Source organism: Balaenoptera acutorostrata, chromosome 4, assembly GCF_949987535.1.
Source record: "Balaenoptera acutorostrata chromosome 4, mBalAcu1.1, whole genome shotgun sequence".
NCBI lineage: Eukaryota > Metazoa > Chordata > Mammalia > Artiodactyla > Balaenopteridae > Balaenoptera > Balaenoptera acutorostrata.
The window spans coordinates 29,116,188-29,137,571 of record NC_080067.1 but is presented as its reverse complement, the minus strand read 5'-3'; the positions used below and the strand labels follow the sequence as shown (position 1 = coordinate 29,137,571).

Genomic DNA, 21,384 nt, shown 5'->3' with positions numbered 1-21,384 from the left:
GAACTACTCTTGGGATTCTGTTTCTCTCTGTTCAATTAATCTTCCTACCATCAGCCTTTTCTTGTTTGGAGACCTTTCCCCTTACATACCTTCTATGTATTTGTACACTTATATTACACTCAGAGGTAGTTCATTGGAAGATGCATGAGAGTAAAACAAAACTGCTTCAGAACAGAGCAAACACAATTTGGGGTATACAGGGAGATATGGAAAGAGTGAGAAAAACTATCATTTATTGAATATCTGCTGTTTGCCACTCACTATATATCAATCCTGTAAAGCAGATATTAACCCATTTTGTATATGGAAAAACTGAGATTCAGGATCTCAAAGGGGTCAAGTAACTTGGCCAAGGATGAAATCATCCCTAAACCCAGGTCTGTGAGACTTCACCTCAAACCCAACTAAGTGTCCCAAATCCACATTTTTAGAAGTAGTACTAGGAATAAAAGGCTTGTTTCACCTTCAGTTCCCTCCTAGCCTGTTCCACACAGTAAAGGGTGGGAGCTCTCAGGCTGAGAACGAGTCACTTAATCAAGTACTGGCACATGGAGACCCAGAGTTTAAAAATGTCCTTCTGTAGGCCTCTGACAGTGCTTCTCTACATTCCCAGACATGCCGACGGGGTGAGAGAGGGAGTCATACAGAGGATAATTCGTACCGATAGGTGATCTTTGACTTAGAGCAGTGATGAACTTTGGTAATGATTGACTCCTATTATGAGAAAGCAAAAGGCAAATTGGATCACATAAATAAGAAGTCGGCACTGGGTTGCAGTTTTGCAAAGCATTTCTAGGAGCTGGGAAGCACTTTTCCTTCTTTCCCATCAAAATACCAGTAGCTTTACTCTGGAGAATGGTGGTTTATTTTTAAAACTTGGAGATTATATTTTAAACAATGCTGTTTTTTTACAAAGAAGATTGTGAGAGAAATGCAAGGTTTAGATAGCCATGTTGGGATGTGAAGCGTCTGCCCAAATAACCTCGTGGCTTGGTGGTTTTCTGGATTTGGCATCTTCTATGTTTGCTTAGCTGTTGGATTGGAGCTGCATTAAAAACTGAGGCCAGCAGTATGGTGTGTATGACCAGGGGATGTGAGGAAGCCCAGAATTCGGTGATACCTTTATGATATTCTAAATCAGGGAGTCAGCAAACTATGGCCTTTGAACCAAATCTAGCCCACAGGAATTTTCTAAATAAAGTTGGAACACAGCTATACCCCTCTGTTTACATATTGTCTGTGGCTGCCTTTTGTGCTATACGAGCAGAGGTGAATGTTGCAACAGAAATTGTATGGCCCACGAAACCTGAAATATTTACTATCTGGCCCTGTTCTAGATCATCTTCATCCTCTAGAAGAAAAATAATAACCCCATCACTTTAATGGGATTGACATTAATAGTTTAATTCAAGGGAATATCCATCTGCTAGTTCCTGTCATTAAGAACATTGGATTTTCCACTAAAAACAGTCTTCTTAGCTTTAAAATGAGGAGATTGTAATGTTACATGGTTATGTAATGGAATCATAGATGCTGAACTCCAAAGTCACTTTATACCTTTCTAAGGCCTTTTGTGGGTAATGTTTTGAGACTCATAGCCAGGGCAAGATAAGATAGGCACTCTTGGTCTCTTCCTGCAGATTAAAAAAAAGAAAGAGAGAGAGAAAGACATGGAGAGTTTTTGAGTATCTTGCTCACGATCTGACAACTCATTAAGAGATGCAATTGAGACTTGAACCCAGGCCTCTTGACTTTGAACTTAGAGCCTTCTCACCTGTCTTGACACAACTTCAGATTTACCCTCAAGGTCATGAGAACAAAAGTTAAATCAAAACCGTGCCCTTCCTAGCCCAGGCCAACTCCAGCATGTCTCAACATGTCTCTCATGCAAACCTGACCCTGATCCTGTTCACAGTAAACCACACACGTGGGTGACACCCCTCCCAGCCATAGGCTCAGGTTCTACACTGCACCCACTGACCCCCTTCAGAGTGTAGGAAGGATTAGAGGAGTTCACCATGTGCAGCACAGTACTTTTCTTCAAAAGAGAATGGTTCAGACCGGGCTTTGATTTTCTGCATGAATTCTGATATGCCGTACCTCACTCAGGACCTAAAGTTTTAAATATATTCGACAGGAAGTAAAGAATTTAAAAGGTCAACGTAAGATAATGTAAGCCTGAGGAGGAAGTGAAAAAGCAGATCAAATAACACACTATCTAGCCTTTTCTGGGTGTGTGGGCACCACAGCTGCTGAAACCAGAAGAAACAGCCAAACCCCTTGAAGAATATTTGCATTATAATGTAGTTTAATGTTATTGATTATGTCTAGAGTGGTTTTGGTCATCCAGTAAGAAGGATAAGTTTAGAAGCTCTCTGGTGGAAACTAGTTGTCCATGCCTCACTAATAAATTTAGATGGAGCCTTTCTTTATATAGCTTAAAACATTTTTCAAAGAGTCCTCTGGAGAAGGTAAACAACAATGACCCTCGATCTAAAATGGGAGCGTGAATTTATTTACACAATCCCTCAATCAGTCACCCAGCCACTCATTCAGCGGACACTCCCTGACAGGCTCTCTTTGGTAGGTATTTGGGTGAACGAAGACAGTGACGAGAACCCTGCCCTTAAGGTGGCTTGCAGCCTAAGAGAGAGAACTTGGCTTTGGGCCAAGCTTGGTTCACTAAGCCCATGCGCCACAGATGGTTCAAAGACCAATCAAATAAGAGCCAGAACTTCTGTCTTAGTCAATTACACCTACTATTTGACAAAGCCTTTTCCATCACCTTTACCCTCACCTTGTGCATGCCTTTTTTGCCCTGGGCAGGTAGAGAACTGGTGATGTTTTTCAAGCAGAAGTGGATTTACTTGTAAAGTTAAAGAAGCTTCAGTTTTAAGCTCCCCGTGTCCACCTTCCAAGACCCTGGGATGGGTGCTAGCAGTGTGTCCTAATGGTATATAAAATTTGTGAAAGGTGTTTTTGTATCATTTTTCTTAAAGAGGATCCAAAAATGTGTAAGTTTCAGGCCCCACAAAACCTGAATCAGACCCGTTTCCAAATCTGGATGTGCCTGGAGGTGACAGTTTGCAGAGGGATCCAGCTGCTTATGACTTACCTCCTGGTGGGGAGCACACACTACCGGCAGTGAGCATTGAAGCAAGGCGTGGAGCTGTGTAGATGGCTGGGGTACAGCAGTGTTTTTGAGCAAAGCTCACATTGTTCATGGATGACCCTACTGCCACTTCCACCACCCTGTGCCCTCCCCCACCCCTTCGCTCACTTTAACTGGCTCTAGAGGTCAAAGGTCTCCACCTTTGACCTCTAGAGCCAGTTAAACTGAGCGAAGTGACTGTCAGGACCCAGATTGAATTTCTCACCTAGCACAGACCCTACCCGATTGGTTTTGTGTAGTCTAGTAATCCACACACATGCAACCTTGGAACCTTAAAATGAGGTCTCAAGGTCAGGAGCAGTGTGGTCTCTCTGCCTCATTTGCCTTGAGAAGCTTTTAATAACGCAAATTCTGTTTTTGGTAGCTAGGTTGCAGTTAAGAGTCAGTTGGGGAAGTTTACCCTGAGACATTTTCAGACCTTCTTTAAATTCAAGGCCAGGAGTTCATAACTGCTCTGCTGTATCATGTGACACCCAGCACAAAGGGCTTAAGAGGACCGCTAAGCTCCCCTGAAACTGTTCCTGTCCCTCTCAGCACAGCCCTAGTTAGTGCCTGGCGTGAGCTGCCCTGCCCAGTGCTCAGCTCCCTTGAAACCGGAGAAGCAGAGCTCTGCGGTTAAAATTAAAGGAGGGGATGTGCTTTGCACAAATTACCTTTCCTATTGATGTGGTGCATATTACAAAGACCGGGCCTCTTGTTTTAATTCAAATCCATGTGCTGCAATTTTGATTTAATTTAAAACTAAATAAGAGCCGGGAGTTGCTTGAAGGAGGGGAAAGACCAAGCCCAACTGAGCCCCTGCAGCGTTCCTGAAACCACCACCGTGGCTGGGGACTTTAACCTACTGGGCTTCAGAGGCTCCGTGCAGAGCTGCTGTGCTGATCCGGATGGAATGGAGGCCCTGAAGCACCCGGGCAGGTTCAAGGGGCCCAACGGTGTGTCACAGGACATAATTCTCCAATTTGTCCATTGCTGTTGCACTTTGAAGAGACATTGCAACCCTGATGTGTCCTATTGCATAAACTGGGAAGGGTTTTTAACCAGGGAAATGTGACCTCAGTGTATGGATATAATATAAAACCTCATCCATGAGTCTACATAGCCATAAAGACAACAGCACCAAGCGTGGCCAGGCTTTGCTGCTATGTTGCTTGCCGCTCATTTGATTGTCCCCAGCACTCATTAGCATTCAGATAGCCGCTGGCACCAAAGAACTGAGAGAAAGGCCTGGAAGTAAAACTTTAAGAAAATTTTCCCATTAGCATTCAGTTTTTTCCCCCCTAATGGTAAAAAGACTGCCATTACTATTCAAGTTCTGGGAAATACTGTATAGAACCTCAGTGTTCTGCAGAAGGACAGCTTAAGGACCACTGCCCAGGTGTAGGTGACGACCTTTCTCAGTGTCTTTTTGGTGAGCCACCAATCAGGCCATTGTCAGAGCCAGTCTGAGACTTTGACCAAGAAGTGGCCTTCCCAGTTGATTGATCAGTTATACCCAGGAAGAAAACATAAGTGGAATTCATGAAAGTGAAGAGTCAAGGTTATTTCTTCAGCAGTGCCTAGGAACAGGACTCTGTGTCTATGACCACCCAAATTAATGGAACGCTATTAACCCACCAGAACTGTCCCACAATAGCTACCAGCCACCATGTAAAAGGGACACATCCATGCTTTGTTGATCCTTCAGACCCAAAAGTGTGGTCCAGGGGCCAGCAGCTACGACATCACTTGGAGTCTCTTTAGAAATGCTGAATCCGAATCTGCTTTCTAACAAAATCCCCAGGCAGTTCGCAGGCACGTGAAAGTTTGAGAAGCGCATCCCAGAACATAATCACGATTCGTGGTTTCTGTTATGAAGCTCTCTCTTCAGTCCATCCCTCCCACCTTATTCTGTTCTGCTTTGGACCCTCTTGGGTACCAGTCTTACTTCTTGTTCTTCCCCTTGCCGTCTGATCAGCACAGCAGTGTTTACCCAGTTACAGAATCCCCTCCAGTTCCTCGAGTACGTGGAACTCTTTCCCTGCTCACTCAGGCTCACCATCTGCCCGGACCCCTTTCCACACCTCCCCCCCCCCCACCCTCACTCTTTTACTCAGCTAATACCTTTTATCCTTCAGATCTTGGCTTAGACATCACTTCCTGTAGGAAACCTTGTAACTCAAGTCTGGGTTGATGTCCCTCTCCTCTGTTTCCATAACACCCAATACTTCTCCTCTCCTAGTACCCATCACATGCTACCATGATTTTTGGTTTGCCTGCCTGTGTGCCCCTCTAGACAGGGAGATTTGTGAGGCCAAATACTTATCTGTTTCATTCAGTCTGTACCTCAGCACCCAGCCCACTACTTGAACCTTCCACGAATAATTGATGGATGAATAGGCAAATGAATGAACAACCTACAACAATGTCTATGCAACTAAAAGTGTACATTTCACTAAAATTTCACTTAAGGACTATCCATTCCTGTTCTATCAGCCTGGGAACTTCTGAATCCAGAATTGACCCCAAAGGCAGCTCTCAGACCATGTTTGCCCAGGTGGGAGCTAAGCAACAATAAATTTAAGGAAAGAGATCAACAAATAAAGACTTTTGTTTTTGAAATAAAAGAAAATATTTTTCACCTACTCACTTCAGGCTAAAAAACCCTTCCCTGAGCATTCGTAACAGCAAACATTGTTAACACTTCCTCAACAGTAGCATTCGGATATGAAACTGTTTTTCAAATCTTTGCTTGCTTTTTGTTGGATGGATGTTTATGATTTCCAGTTAAAGACCTAAGATCTCATGAAAAACCCTGGGACTTTTATATGAGCCAAATGATTTTTTTTTTTTTTAAAGAATTCTGCTACCATTTACTTTTTTTTAATTTATTTATTTGTTTATTTATATTTATTTATGGCTGTGTTGGGTCTTCGTTTCTGTGCGAGGGCTTTCTCCAGTTGCGGCGAGCGGGGGCCACTCTTCATCGCGGTGCGCGGGCCTCTCACTGTCGCGGCCTCTCTTGTTGCGGGGCACAGGCTCCAGAAGCGCAGGCTCAGTAATTGTGGCTCACGGGCCCAGTTGCTCCGCGGCAGGTGGGATCTTCCCAGACCAGGGCTCGAACCCGTGTCCCCTGCATTAGCAGGCAGATTCTCAACCACTGCGCCACCAGGGAAGCCCAAGCCAAATTATTTGAATCAAGAATCAGGCTTGACTTCAGCTCGGGAAAAAGATTTCTTTAAATGTATGTACAAGGGTTGTCTGAGAGTCTGAGTCTTCTAAGCAACAGGACTGTTTCTTTTTTTGGCTTGCGGGGATCTTAGTTCCCCGACCAAGGATCGAACCCGGGCTTGGCAGTGAAAGCGCCAGGTCCTAACCACTGGACCGCCAGGGAATTCCCGACAGGACTCTTTCTCTCCTTGTCTCTTCCTTTGTTCATCCTTCCAGAGAGCGACAGCCCAGATGACGCCATCAGGCTGTCAAGCATTCCTTGCCAAGCCTTCCTCTTCGCAGCCCCTCTCCCAGAGTCCAGTGTTCCCTCCCGCTCCCGTGGTGGTACATCTCCTTCCTGCTCTGGGCGTATCTTGTGCAATTAATTAGGCCACTCTCTCTTCCTTACCAGTACAAGGTCACTAACCAGCTAATGGGACATAGGCTGAGGACGTTTTCTCCATTAGAGAGGATGAACTTCTACCCAGTCCCCACCTGTCTCACGTGGCACCCACTGTGGCGCGGGGCAGGCATTAGTGAACAGGTGGCTGACGGGTGAAGGTCTTCTGAGGTCTTCAGATGGGGCAGGGTTGACCAGCTTATGCAGAGAATGAGTCATGAAAATGTTCTAACCAGCGTACCAAACAGTCAGACAAAAGACATCTTGAGTAACAAATAACCACGTGCCGCGTTGCCGTGACAAAGTAGACAAGCACGGTAGGTCCGTATGAACTGAAGATCCCATTAAGTCCTCGTGGTTTCAAATGCTGAGAAAAGTTTATGTGATGATGACAAATTCAGAACATCTGAGAACGAGCTCTGAGCTACAGCCAGCCCCATAGTGTTCTCCTATGATTAGGTCAAAATAGCATATTCTTCACTTAGTTCCAAAATAAATTTACAGTAAAAGTTATTAGCTCTTGCATTTTTAAGCGGCATGTTCGATTCTATTGGGCAGCCCACATATTTTCTAAATAGGAGCTACTGTTTTGGTGAAATGCAGAGGGCTCAGGCTCTGAAGCAGTCTCAGCCATGGGCCACTCTATGCTTAACTCTCTCTAAACCTCAGCTCCTGTGGCTGTAAAATGGTACTTACCTTAGACGGTCAGTGTTGAAAACCAGAGCAGAAAGTGTATATAAAATGCCTGGCACAGGGACCGCCACTTAGGCCACATTCGACAATTGGGAGTTTCCATCACTTTCTTTAACCACCAGAGAGGGGATAGCCGTTAGTGCTTCACAGAGACATGATTCATATAAACTCACAACTGCTCTCGGAAAAACCTCCTATCAGAGATTAAGATTTTTATTCTAAATAAGGTTTGACCATCAGATCACTGCTGAGGACCTAGTCTGAGGCCAGTGCTAAGTGCCAGTGACATACCTGTGGAAGGCAAGATCCAAGGCTCCACTCCCCTCCCCTGCATTTAAGGACAATTGCTGATATTCTACTTTTAGTTGCAGCAGTGACCTACTCCTGGCACTAAGACATGAAACGTTGTAAACTCAAAAGTGAAACTCAAAATACCAGTTTTTGTGATGAAAATATATTGTAGCCCCCTCTGGGGCAAGTTGACACATACAAAATGCCACTATCTACTTTTAGACATTTATTGAGTGTGAAAAAGTGGCAAGGCCTTGTAGATTACCCAACCGCACTATATAGAGAGAGTAGCCAATAAGAACACTCTAGCCCCTGAGAGACACTGAGTAATGAAAGGGGACAACCCAGAACACTTGTCACCTCTCCCTGTGTTTCAAGGATAAGGCCTTAGATACAGAAAAATAAATAATCTTATTTAATTTGGGAACTTCCTGTGTGCATTTCAGTTTTTCAGGAGTGTCACAGATATCACAAATGTCTGACTGATAGTTTTAACCAAGCTAACCTGTCCGCTGAGGCAAACAAAAGGACCACATTGTTTTTCCCTGTTTTCTGCCTGAATTTGCTTACTAATTGCTTGCTTGTTTTTGGCATTCGGTAGACATAACCTTAGAAAACCATCAATGCACACGAACAAAGCTCAAAAAATAAGTCTGTCTGTGCCATGCATAAATCCCTCTAATTCTGCCCTCAGGTTCTGTGGATAGAGTTCAGAAGAAGTCAATAGGACTGACTCTAGTAAGTTATATGTGCAAATAAGCAAGAAGCAGTTACATTTAAAAATGCCTTGTGCTAAATTTCCATAGGGCCATTACATCATTTAGGAATTTTCGGCACTTGCTGTAATATACTGGGGACATTCCAGTGCTGTTTGGGCAACCAAATCCTTCACAGACAGACCAAACCTCTGTGAGTAGGGCTGGGTCCCAGCCGCACTGCCCAGCCTCCCACTGACCCTCTTCCAAAAGCACCAGGAACTTTTAGAGACCTGTGGTCGCACTCGAGGGCAGAAGGAGACACCAGAGATGCCCTGCCTGTGAATAACAGCCTTTTCCTCCCTTTACAGGATCCTCAGTCCCACTCACCGTCCACTTCCCTCAGTGCCTGAAAAATGTCACTAGACCTTCCTGGAGCTGTTTTAAATTCCACAAGTAAATGTGAAAGCATGCATGTTAACTATTTTTAAAAGCACGCCCTTCAGGAGAATTGTGTGCTACCCTTCCCCAGCAGATTTCTTCCTTCCAATTGTTTTCTTCCTGGCAGGAAGCTCATTTTGGCTGCATGCGGAAATGGGGGTTTTGACTGGAGAGTCAAAAACCGATCATTTTAGAGTAGGGTGGCTGGGACTGGGATGGGGAGAGCAGCATGATGGCAGTAATGCGCGGAAGGGGAGAGAGAGACAGAGACAGAGACACAGAGAGAGAAGGCACAGAAAGAATTGGGGAGGGAGAGCAAAGGCAAAATATCTTTTTCAAAATGTTGCCTCAGGTTGATCGTCTGCCTAGGAAAGGGGAAGAAAATTTTCTTCTTCGCATCTTTCCTAAAAATTCAAATTATTAAGATAATCGTGATTTTTTATCTTTGTTATGGGTTATATATTCAATGGGGGGAATGAAGCAGATTGAATAACGAGCCATACCATTTACTATGTAACCTTGGCTACTCCATCCTTCCCAGCCCATATTCCCTCATCTGTTAAGAAAATATTCTGTGATTCTACAGGGACATGTAAGGGAGAGAGATGTAGGGTAGGTAGATGTAGAGAGCCTTATGATAGGCTAAGCTGCTAGAACACACAGACTCCTAAAATTCAGTTGTTGAACCACAGTAGTAAATCCTCTCTCATTCAAGTCACAGGTAGGGTTGATATTAACATGAGGGTGGGGGAAAGATGCCTCTCCTCCAGGTGGTGATTCAGATATCACCAGGCTCCTTCCATCTGTGGCATCATAATCCCCTAAGTCAAGGGTTCTAAAAGTGTGTTCCCCGGGCCAGCAGTATCAGCAACACCTGGAAACTTGTTAGAAATGCAAATCCTCAAGCCCCACCACCCACTGACTGAAATCAGACACTCTGGGGGTGGAGCCCAACAATCTAAGGTTGAACAGGTCCTCCAGGTAATTCTGATGTAGCTAAAGTCTGGGAGCTACTGCTATAGGGATTCATCATGATTTATAACTGGCTGGTGGAACGGGAAAGAGAGACTGGGCCCAGAAAAGACATGTATCACCTCTGCTCTCATTTCTCTGGTGAGAACCAGCTGTATTCCTAGCTGCAAGAGACGCTAGGAAATGTAGTTTATGCAGTTATAGCAGCATAGCATGGATGATAAAAATAGGTTCCGGTGGACAGATAGCCATCTTTGCCAAAATAGCCCTCTGCAGTAGGAACATTTTTAGCATTGCTCCTATGGGAAAAAGCAATCCAGTGTCTAAACTAGGGTTTCTCAAACCAGCAACTATTGATATTTGGGGATTGATAATTCCTTCTTGTGGGGTCTGTCTTGTACATGGTAGGATATTTAGCAGCACCCCTGGTCTCTACCCACTAGATTAACATTAGCGCCTCCCACCTTCCAGTTGTGGACAATCACAAATGTCCTCAGACATTGACAAATATTCCCTGGGGGACAAACTCACCCAAGTTGAGAACCACTGGTCAAACAGGAAACTTATAAGTTGACCTTTGAAACACAAGCTGGCCATAAGTTGGGTACTGCTCACAGAAAGTTGACTTTCTTCTGATGTCTCTTAGCCTTTCTCTTGAAACCCTCCATTGAAGATTTCAGCTAGTGGCAAGGATTATTCCACAGTTTCCTACCACATCTACCTTCCCTACGTAAAAATAAACTTCCAAAGACAGAAGCATCTATGCATGTTGACTCAGAGCTGTGACAGAGCTAATCCTATTTACAATTACCCTTCCTGGCTCCCTAAGGTGTCCAAAAACACACTTCATTTTATGCAAAAATATATTGAAGTTACGTCGCATTCCTTCTTAGTGGCCTTAGGTTTAAATGATTCAAGTTCAGGAAGAGAGATGAAGGAAAGAAAGTTCTGCTTGTCTAACACAGACTTAGTTTCCAGAGAAACTCAATTTATTTTTGAATGCAGAGGCTTTTTCACTGAAACAATCTGTTGGCTTCGTTTCCATGTGATAAAATGACGTTGAACTGAAAATGGGACTGTATAACAAGGTTGTACTATCCTAGAAAATGTATTTTGAAATCAGACTGACATTTTTGCTGAAAGTAGTTACCTTTTGCAAGGCCATGGGACTTCAGCAAAGGTAAAAGCAATACATAATTCTATTGTAGACTCAAACTAGGGTTTGATTTATCAGAGTGATGTACTTGAAATGAAAGGAAAAAAGGTATTGCAATGGATTATATCCCAAATGAAAAGAAAGGCAGCAAAATAACTTATCTAAGGGATATTTCTTTTAAAGAATGGGTCAGTTTCTCAGGGACATTTCTCCATCCCTGTCCAACTACTGTTCATTTTCCTTTGGATTCCAATTGTGTTTCAAAGGCAAAATATGATCTTTCCCTCATCCATTCACTCATGCATTTATCCAATGCTTAAGGAGTGCCTACTATATGAGAGGCATCATCCTAGCACTGGGCCTGCTGTCACTGAGCTCACTTTCTTGTGGAGGGACACAAGTCTTAAAGGCTAAAAAACAAACATATAATTTCAGATGGTGATCAGTGTAATACATGACATGTAAAAAAGGCCTGGGTTCAAGTGGAGGGCACTTAGATGGCATGGTCAGGGCAGCCTTTCTGAGGACCGAAATGATGAAGAGGAGCAGCCAGGGCTGGGGGCCGGCGGGGGAGACTGGGGAAGGGGGCGAGGGGAAGCCTGGGAAGAACAGCACAAAGTTCTTAAAGCAAGATAAAACATGGTTTAAAATAAGCTTTATCTTCCCACACTTTTCAAACTCCAAACTTTCCTCCGAACTCCCCACTGTCTCCAGTAAAAAAGACTCTAACCCTCTCCCCTGAACTCCAGACTCTTAGATCCAACCACCCACTCAACCTCTGCGCTTGTATGACTACCAGGGATCATAGATTTCACATGGCTGGAATATAACCCTTGATCTCCCCCAGACACCCCAATATGCTCTTCCCACAGTTTCCCCCAATTCTTCCAGTTGTTCAGGCCATAAGTTCTTGGAGTTCTCTCTTCTTCTCATAGCCCTCATCCAACCCATCAGCAAATATTGTCAACCTTTGACATTATTCCAGCACTTACCATGCTACCATCCTGTTCTGATGCACTTCCGCTTCTTGCCTGGATTATGCAGCAGGCTTCTCACTGACCTCCTGCCTCCAGCCTGGAGATCTGTTTTTCATAGCAGAGCCAGAGTGATCCTTTTAATCATAGACTAGATCCTAGCACTACCCTGCCAAGAGCCTTCCTGAAGTTTTCCATCTCAAAATAAAATTCAGAAGCCTTGCTGTTCAAGAGCCCAGCATGATCTGGCTCGGTTACCTCTTTGGTATTATCTCCTTCCACTCACCCCCACCTCCTGCCCCACATTGATTCCATTCTAGCCACACCAGCCCCTTTGCTGCTCTGTGAACATATCAGGCATATCCTTGCCTCAGGGCCTTTGCGCCTACTGTTCCAGAAACCTGGAGTGCTTTTCTTCCAGACACCCACATGGCCTCTCCCTCATTAGAGTCTATGCTCAAATGTCACCTAACCAAAGTGGTTTGCCTAACCACCCTGAACACTCCAACCCTTCACATAAATATATCTTCTATCTTCTTATCCTACTTTTGTTTCCTTCACAACAACTTACATATTACTTTTTTTTTTCTATTTTAAACTAATCTGGAAACCCCTTTAAGGCAGAAACTATCTCTTGTTTTCTGCTATCCCCTAGAGCCCGAATGAATGAAGGAACACATGAACGTCACCACCTCGTATCTTGAGAGTCTGAAGCCACTGTAATCATTCAATTCAAAAGCATTTACTGAGTTTCATGTTTTGGATACTATGAGAGATATTAAGCTGTGTAAAGAAGTTGTAATTCCAACCTTTTAAAAGATTAATAATTGAGAGTAAAGAATAGATCATATTAAACTACTGATTCATCTCAGACTATCATTTAATAATATGAGTGGCATGAGCAATATGTTTTGTAGGATTTCCAAGAAAGAGAGAGCAATGTGGACTGGAGTATTCCAGGAAAACTTCATGGGGGGTGGAACAGAGGCAGAAAGAAGTGAAACACAGGCTTAACAGTGGGATCATGGCATAGGGGCAAGGATAACAATTGTTTACGGAGAGAAAGAAGACCACCTTGTTGGTATGCAAAGCTCTCAGTGGACAAGGGGAGGTAGACCCCAAAAGGGGGGCAAAATTCTGATTGAAGTGTTCCTATGGGCTGTAGGAAGCCACTTATGGTTTCTGGGTCAGATCACCACCTCATAAAGCTAGATTCTGAGGAAGCTGTTCAGAGGGACATCGATAGTCTGGAAGGAAGAAAGGATGGAGGCTGTTAGGCCAAGAGACCAGGGTGTTGGTCAGGGGCACAGTCAGAGTGTGAGGTGACGGGCCTTGGACCAAGGTGGTACAGAGGGAAGAGAGAGGAGCCTGAGCTTTCAGGTAACTCATTCTCTGCTGAATCCAAATCTCTAGAGTCAGGACACTAGCATGAATAACTCATACATTTTTAAGTTTCACAGTTGATTCTGATGTGCACTTCTGGCTAAAGACCACAAGCTAGTCTTAAAAACCTCCATTTAGTGATGAGACAGCACAGATTCAGATGAGGCAAATGATCACGCATCCTGTCGGGCAGGCCTGAGAACAGATCCCAGGTCTCTTGACTCTCAGTACGAGGCTTTAAGGGTCTCAATAAATAATAAAAGGGCAGAAGCCAAACTTGAAGAAACAATTACTCAACCGTTCCATTGAACTAAGAGGTATCAACCACTTTTCCATTTGTAATCAAGAATCATGAAGAATCAGAACATTCATCTGTTCATTGACCTTTTATGTGCTTGGCATTGATCTACGTGTGTGGATAAACAAAGAGCCAGCCAATTACAGTGTAATGTCATAAGTCACCTGATAAGCCAAGCACAGTTTGTACTGGGAATGTCAGTCAGCCTAACCCAGGCCCAGACCTCAGTGGAGGCTTCCTAGAGAAATCAGAGGCTCAGCTGAGCTCTGAAGATCAGTTGGAATTAGGTGAAATTTGGGTGAGGGTTATAGAAGAAAGAACTAGAGAAAATTTGAATGGGAGAAAAATGATTCAAGTATAGAAAACCACATGTGCAAAGACCTCTTTCACCCCACCATTGATTTCAGTGCCTTAAACATTGCACATTTGTTGACAATGGCCATGATTTGGGCCCTCATGAAGTTTAGCAATCTTACCTTTTTCTTCATCAGACTATACATGCAAAGCATACTCTTTATACCTCTAATATACTTGATCATAATTTACCTGTTAAGAGACTCATTTTTGTAGAACCATGAGCCCTAGAATACAGGAGCCCAAGCTTCCTCGCCATTGCATCTCCCACTGTGCCTTCGGTAACAGGTAGCACAGAGTGAGTGCTCAATAAATGTTTAGGTTTAGACTCTTGCTTTGCACCTTCAATGAAAATGCCTTAGGGGGTACTTGTATTCTTGTGATTTAAATGTAGCTGTATATGACCTTCACCCTGTTCAGAGCACATTTGCAAATTTATAACAGATTAAGTTTCACTTTTGCTGTTTAAAGATAAACAGGAAGCTGCACTTTTTCTGCAGCAGGGGTCCTTGCCTGAAAGCTTTCCTTGGTTCAATAGTCTTCTATTGTTATGAATAGAACATCAACATAATTAACATAAGAATCCCTTAGAGGCCAACTTTAAATGAAACCACATTTAATTTCAGGTAATTCTTTTATTCCCCAAGATGATGCTAATTTTCCAACTGAGTATGTGAAATATGTCAAAGTCTCTGAACAGTAAACCCATCTAAAATGAGGTGATATAGTCTATAACCCCCAAAAGTATAAAATTATGTCCATTAGTTGTCCAAAACAAAGAGAAAAAGAAAGGTAAATCCAAAGAATCAAAGTACCCATAAAACAAAATAAAACACAAGTTTTGACAATGAGTTCTGAATTTCCTGGTTTGTAAGCAAAATAGCATGTGTTCTTGGAAAATAGTGTTTTGCTAAAAGAAACTCCTAAGTCAATACTAATCTTTAATTTCTAGTATTTTGCTGGTAGCCTAAGTAATTTATTTCAGTCCTAAAGTCCTCTGTTTCCCAAATCCGTGGTGTGAAGGAGATAGGATAAGTGTGCCCAGAGCCTCCACATAACAGATAATCAGTACATATTGCTATGGACTCCCCTCACATAATGTGTCCCCTTCAAATCCATAAGTTGAAGCCCTAACTTCCAATATGATGTTATTTGGAGATGGAGCCTTTGGGAGACAATTAGGTTTAGATGAGGTTATGAGGGTGGGGCGCCCTATGATAGAATTAAGAAAAGACACCACTGAGCTTGCTCTTGCATGGCAAGCAGCTAGCCTTCTGCAAGCCAGAGAGAAAGCTCTCACCAGACCCGGCCATGCTGACACCCTGATCGTAGACATCCCAGCTTCTACAACTGTGAGAAATATTTTCTGTTGCTGGAGCCACCCAGACTAGGGTATTTTGTTATGTCAGACTAAGACACATATGTGCTGAATGAAGCAATGAATGGCCATTGATTTGACAATTGTCTAGGTGCCAGATGTGTGATCAATAACTTTGGCATCATAAAGGATGAATGGTATGTAGGCAGTTGTTCTCATCTAGAGTTCTAAATGAGCTTCGCTTTGTCTACTTAGTGACCTCACCTTTCTCAGTTCCATGCTTCCCATGCTACTAGGCCATCTCACATGTGGCATGAGCCATATTTGCGACAAGTGGCCAGGGCCACAGGCAGATACTCTCTTCTCCGAAAGCACACTGTTTCTGTGGTTTTTTAGGTGACCATTATATGGGGAAGGGCTCCTCTTATCGAGCCATCTGGAAGTTGGTTCTAAATATCAGTGTTTCTTAATATTCCACAAGTACAAGTACAAGGCAGTGGCTGCTTTTTTCTTTCTTCTTTTTTTTTAAAGAGATCTCTACATTGCATCTCCTGTAAATATAGAGTTTTATTTATAGGATATAGATTTTTTTAGAAGTCAGAATAACATATATCTTTTGAGTATATTTTTAAACTCAGAACTGCTCATGTATAGATAATTTAGATTTAAGAGCCTAGTTATGCTAGTTTAACATAATAGCAATACATTATTAAACATATTCAGGAAGATAAATGATTATGTCCTTCCTTGCCCTTGATAACTAACATGAACTTTACAATAAACATGATATAGCAAGTTTTAACTTTTATTCCAGTCTCTATTTTTTTCTTTCTCACCAAATTCAAAGTAAAAACAAAACAAAAAATGAAAAAACAAAGCCAAAAACATACACACACACGCACACACACACACACAGATATTCAATATAATGAAAACAAATACTTAGAGTCTTATCACTTAATATTTCTAATACACACCACTTAACTGGAGTAATGCTTCTTTATGGACACTTCTGGCAATGTGAGCTTGAGGAAAAGAGAAAAAGAAAAGATCACTTTCTATCTCCAATCTTGTCCTGATTAAACACTGCTAGCAGCTTTACCTTAACCTATAAATTTTCTCCTCAGATATAGAAGGCTGTTGGAAAACTGTTTCTTTCAGTTCTCATTCCCTAATGACACCATTTGTATTTCCTGGAGAGAACATTATTGAAATATTCTCCAGTAATAAGGGTTATTAATATCCCCACTCTCTTGTCCCCAGCTGGGTCTAAGTGTATGAACGTCTCTGGTGTACTCTTCTTGAGTACAGCCATCTAAGTGTTCAGAATTTCTGATGTATAAGAACTTTTCTTTATTAATATCTACTTCAAATGTTATCTTTCTTATCTTCAGGCCATTTCCTTGTCTACATGGAGATTTAGAATAATTTTCTTCCTCCATTACATTTTGTTCCTTGAAGATAATTTTATAATCAGAGTGCATGTTCCTCTCTCTTTCTGAGGCTTCCTTGTTTCAGGCAAAATATATTAAGTCTCTCTAGTTATGCAACTTGTCTCTTGTATATTCTCAGTGTAAAGATAAGAAAGGAGCATTATATTCTAAGTTGCCAAGCCAAGGATAAAGACCAAGGTAGTTACAGATTTTCTCATCCTACCCTGTATCCAATTTCTAAGTCTTTTAATGTATGAATAAAGATTTAGAAAATTAGAAACCTAGATGATATTAATACAATGAATATTATAAAAAATGGACCATTGAAATTTTATGTATGTGACTTAAACCTTCCTATAAAAGTAACAAAAATCACTACCTTTGACTTATACTTGCTATCATTATAAATGTTTATTTGCCCCTGTTACATGGTATAACAGAGCCTGTAAATGTCTTATAAGTCTTGTGTTACCCAAGAGAGATTTTCGATTTTAACTTTTTTATTTTACTACTTGTGCTTTTATTTACTTTTCTTCAAAGTCTACATCTGTTTTTATAATGTCATCACACTTTGATTTGAAATTTTAGCATTTAATCTTCTTTAACCTCTTCTTGCAAATATATTTAATATGGATTCATAAAAATGCAATTAACATATTATTATTAAAGAAGAAAAATAGACAACAAAGCAGGTTTTAATAGGTCGGTTTAGATTATAGACTTTGTAAAAGTATGTTCTCAGGCTGGAATAATTCTTAAATGTCATTTAATCGTTTATTAATTTTCAATGCCCCATAAGCTTGGTTTTCCTTGTTGTCTCACACACTTGATTTTCTAAAAGTATTTGTGCCCAGAAAGATTTTTTTTGTATATACAGACAATATTCTTTTAAAATTTTATGGAAAGGCAAAAGATCTAGAATATTTAAAACACTTTTGAAAATGAAAAATAAGAATCACTCTACCCGATTTTTTAAAAAATAGATCTTTATTGGAGTATAATTGCTACACAGTACTGTGTTGTTTTCTGTTGTACAACAAAGTGAATCAGCCATATGCATACATATCCCCATATCCCCTCCCTCTTGAGCCTCCCTCCCACCCTCCCTATCCCACCCCTCTAGGTCGTAGCAAAGCACCAAGCTGATCTCCCTGTGCTATGCTGCTGCTTCCCACTAGCTAACTATTTTACATTTGGTAGTGTATATATGTCGATGCTACTCTCACTTTGCCCCAGCTTCCCCCTTCCCCACCCGCCCCATGTCCTCAAGTCCATTCTCTATGTCTACGTCTTTATTCCTGCCCTCCCACTAGGTTCATCAGTACCATTTCTTTTTTTAAATTCCATATGTATGCATTAGCATAAGGTATTTGTTTTTCTCTTTCTGAATTACTTCACTCTGTATGACAGACTCTAGATCCATCCACCTCACTAAAAATAACTCAGTTTCATTTCTTTTTATGGCTGAGTAATATTCCATTGTATATATGTGCCACATCTTCTTTAGCCATTCATCTGTCAATGGACATTTAGGTTGCTTCCATGTCCTGGCTATTGTAAATAGTGCTGCAATGAACATTGTGGTACATGACTCTTTCTGAATTATGGTTTTCTCAGGGTATATGCCCAGTAGTGGGATTGCTGGGTCATATGGTAGTTCTATTTTTAGTTTTTTAAGGAACCTCCATAAAGTTTTCCATAGTGGTTTTATCAATTTACATTCCCACCAACAGTGCAGGAAGTCTACCCGATACTAAGTCCTACCATATACCTACAATAATCATGACAGTGTACCGGCAGAATAGGAATAGACACATAGATCAATGGAACAGAATTGAGAACCCAGGAATAGAGCCATGCAAATACACCCAACTGGTTTTTGACAAAGGTACAAAAGCAATTCAGGAGAGCAATTAAACATCCATAGGCAAAAAAAAAAAAAAAAAAAAAAATCCTCAGCCTAAAACTCTCCCCTTATACCAAAATTAATTCAAGATGAGCATGGACTTAAAGGTAAAATGTAAAGCTAAATAACTTTTAGAAAAAATTTTAAAATATAAGGGAAAATCCTCAGGACCTAGAGCTAAGTAAAGAGTTCTTAGACTTGGCTCCACATAGATGATTTATAAAAGGAAAAATCAACAGATTAGACTTTATCAATAAAAAGCTACAAAGTGGGAGGAAATATTTGCAAACTATATATCCAACAAAGGACTATTATCTAGAATATATAAAGAACTCTCAGAATTTAACAAACATCTAACAATTCAATTAGAAAATGAGATAAAGACACAAAGAGCCATTTTACCCAAGCAGGTAGATAGATCACAAATGAGCACATTAAAAAATGTAAATACCATTAGGAAAATGGAAATTATAACCCCAACAAGCTATCAAAATGGCTAAAATTTAAAATAAAGGCTGGTAAAGGCAGAGAAACTGGATGACTTATCTATTGCTGCTGGGAATGTAAAATGGTAGAGCCATTCTGGAAAAGTTTGGTAGTAATTTCCTTTAAAAACATGCTATATAAAAAAATTAAATAAAATTAAATTTAAAAAAAGAAATATAATGTACACGTGAAACATGTTATAATATATACAATGCTATACATATAAATTTAAATAATGTTACTTCAATAAAATTTTTAATTAAAATCAATTAATTTAAAAAAACACATGCAAATACCATATAACTCAGTGATTGCACTCCTGGGCATTTATCTCAGAGAGCTGAAAACTTACGTTCACTCACACAAAGGCCTTATTTGTAATAGCCAAAAACTGGAAACTACCCAGATGTCCTTTAACAGTTGACGGTTAAACAAACTGTGGAATATCCATACCATGGAAATACTACTCAACAATAAAAAGGCACAAACTATCAATACATTTGGCAACCTGGATGAGTATCCAAAAATTACGCTGAGTGAAAAAAAGCCAATTACAAAAGGCTACATACTTCACGATTCCATTTATATAACATTCCTGAATCAGCAAAATTATAGAAATGGAGGATTGATTACTGGCTGCCAGATGTTGAGTTTGTGGGAGAGAAGTAGGTGTGGTTATAAAGGGCAACATGAGGGATCTTTATGGTGTTGGGACTGTACTGAATCTTGACTATATCAGTGTCAAAGTCCTGGGTGTGATATTGTACTAGACAGTTTTGCAAGATGAGTCATCACCACTGGGGAGAAAGTAGGGAAAGGGCACACAGGAAGTCCCTATTATTTCTTACAACTGCATGTGAGTCTACAGTTATCTCAAAATTAAAAGTTTAATTTTAAAATGTAATTGTGTTTGTCAGTAAATTGTAAAGATAAATTCAATGAAATGAGAATGACACTCGTTCAGATGTTTCTTTTCCTTCTTTGGTTTTTCTCTGTAAGGTTTGCGAGGAGCGATAGCTTTTGCCTTAGCTATTCGGAACACAGGATCTCAGCCCAAGCAAATGATGTTTACCACCACTCTGCTCCTGGTGTTCTTCACAGTCTGGGTATTCGGAGGAGGAACAACCCCCATGCTGACCTGGCTTCAGATCAGGTGAGTGACACTGCTTAACAAAGGAAATCATTATGAGGCATGGCTGCACTGTTCCGTTTCTGATGTTGCTGACTGGTCAAGAGTACAATGGCATGTCTGTACACTAACTTTCCCTGGGGTCAAGTTGACCTTCATTCACAAGGTGAAACGGTATGACCTATCACCAACAGAATTGACTTTTCCAAGAGTTCTAGAAATCTCAGGATGATGTTTATAGTCTACAGTCCCTAGAAATGAATTTCTTTATGAATTTTTCCATTCAATCATATTTACTGAGTATAATGTGATAATCTATGGAGTTTACAAAAATGAGTAAGACATGAGTCTTGTCCTCAAGATACTTATGATACAGTAGAATTTATACAGAAAAAGCTATAATACCAAGGAGAAAATGAATTTGCTTAGTTTTTAATTTGTCACAGCACTTAGGATAGAATTAGAGACACAGGAAATGCTTAAATGTATTTGATTATTCAACCATATGTTCGGCCAGAGGGATGCTATAGACACAGATTAGACAATTTCTTAAAGGAAAATCGGGTCAAGGCTTCAGTTAGGGGCCATCCAATAAGCAGTGCTTGGAAGATGATTGGTATTAACCCAAAGTGTGCAGGTAGTAGAAGATATGATGAAAAATGAATAGTTTGTGCCAATTGTGAAAAAGTAAAATGTTGTTGTCTTTGTTTCTTTGATCTGGGTCCTCATTTTCATATCCCAGAATGTAACAGTGCTTTGCATAAATCACATTTTACTTTCCAAAGCCATACATCTTGATGATCATGCAGCCCCTCCCTGGTCCCCACCCATTTTCTGTGAGGCAAATCCATACCCACCACCTCTGATAAGAAAAGATCCATCTGACTGGGAAGGGATTTCCAAGAAGATTTTTTTTCAGGCAAGGACTCTGGTATTCCAGCACCAATGTAGTGCTTGGCACATAGTAGAATGGAATAAATAATTGCTCCATGAAAAATTGAATGAATATAACCACACATGTAAATTCCTTTTGTTAAGCCTTTACTGACAAATTTCTATCCATCTGACAAATAGAAGCAGAAGCAGGACTCATG

General features: G+C 41.0%; 1 protein-coding gene across 4 annotated transcripts in view; it reads left to right on the top strand.

Annotated features, from left to right (window-relative positions):
• SLC9A9 (solute carrier family 9 member A9) overlaps positions 1–21,384 on the top strand; it is a 560,292-nt gene that overhangs the window by 342,970 nt on the left and 195,938 nt on the right. For all 4 annotated transcript variants that reach the window (XM_007188090.3, XM_057545832.1, XM_007188089.3 and 1 more), the window contains exon 12: positions 20,161–20,314. In XM_007188090.3, coding sequence (XP_007188152.2) covers positions 20,161–20,314 — 154 coding nt within the window. The remainder of the gene's footprint in view (positions 1–20,160; positions 20,315–21,384) is intronic.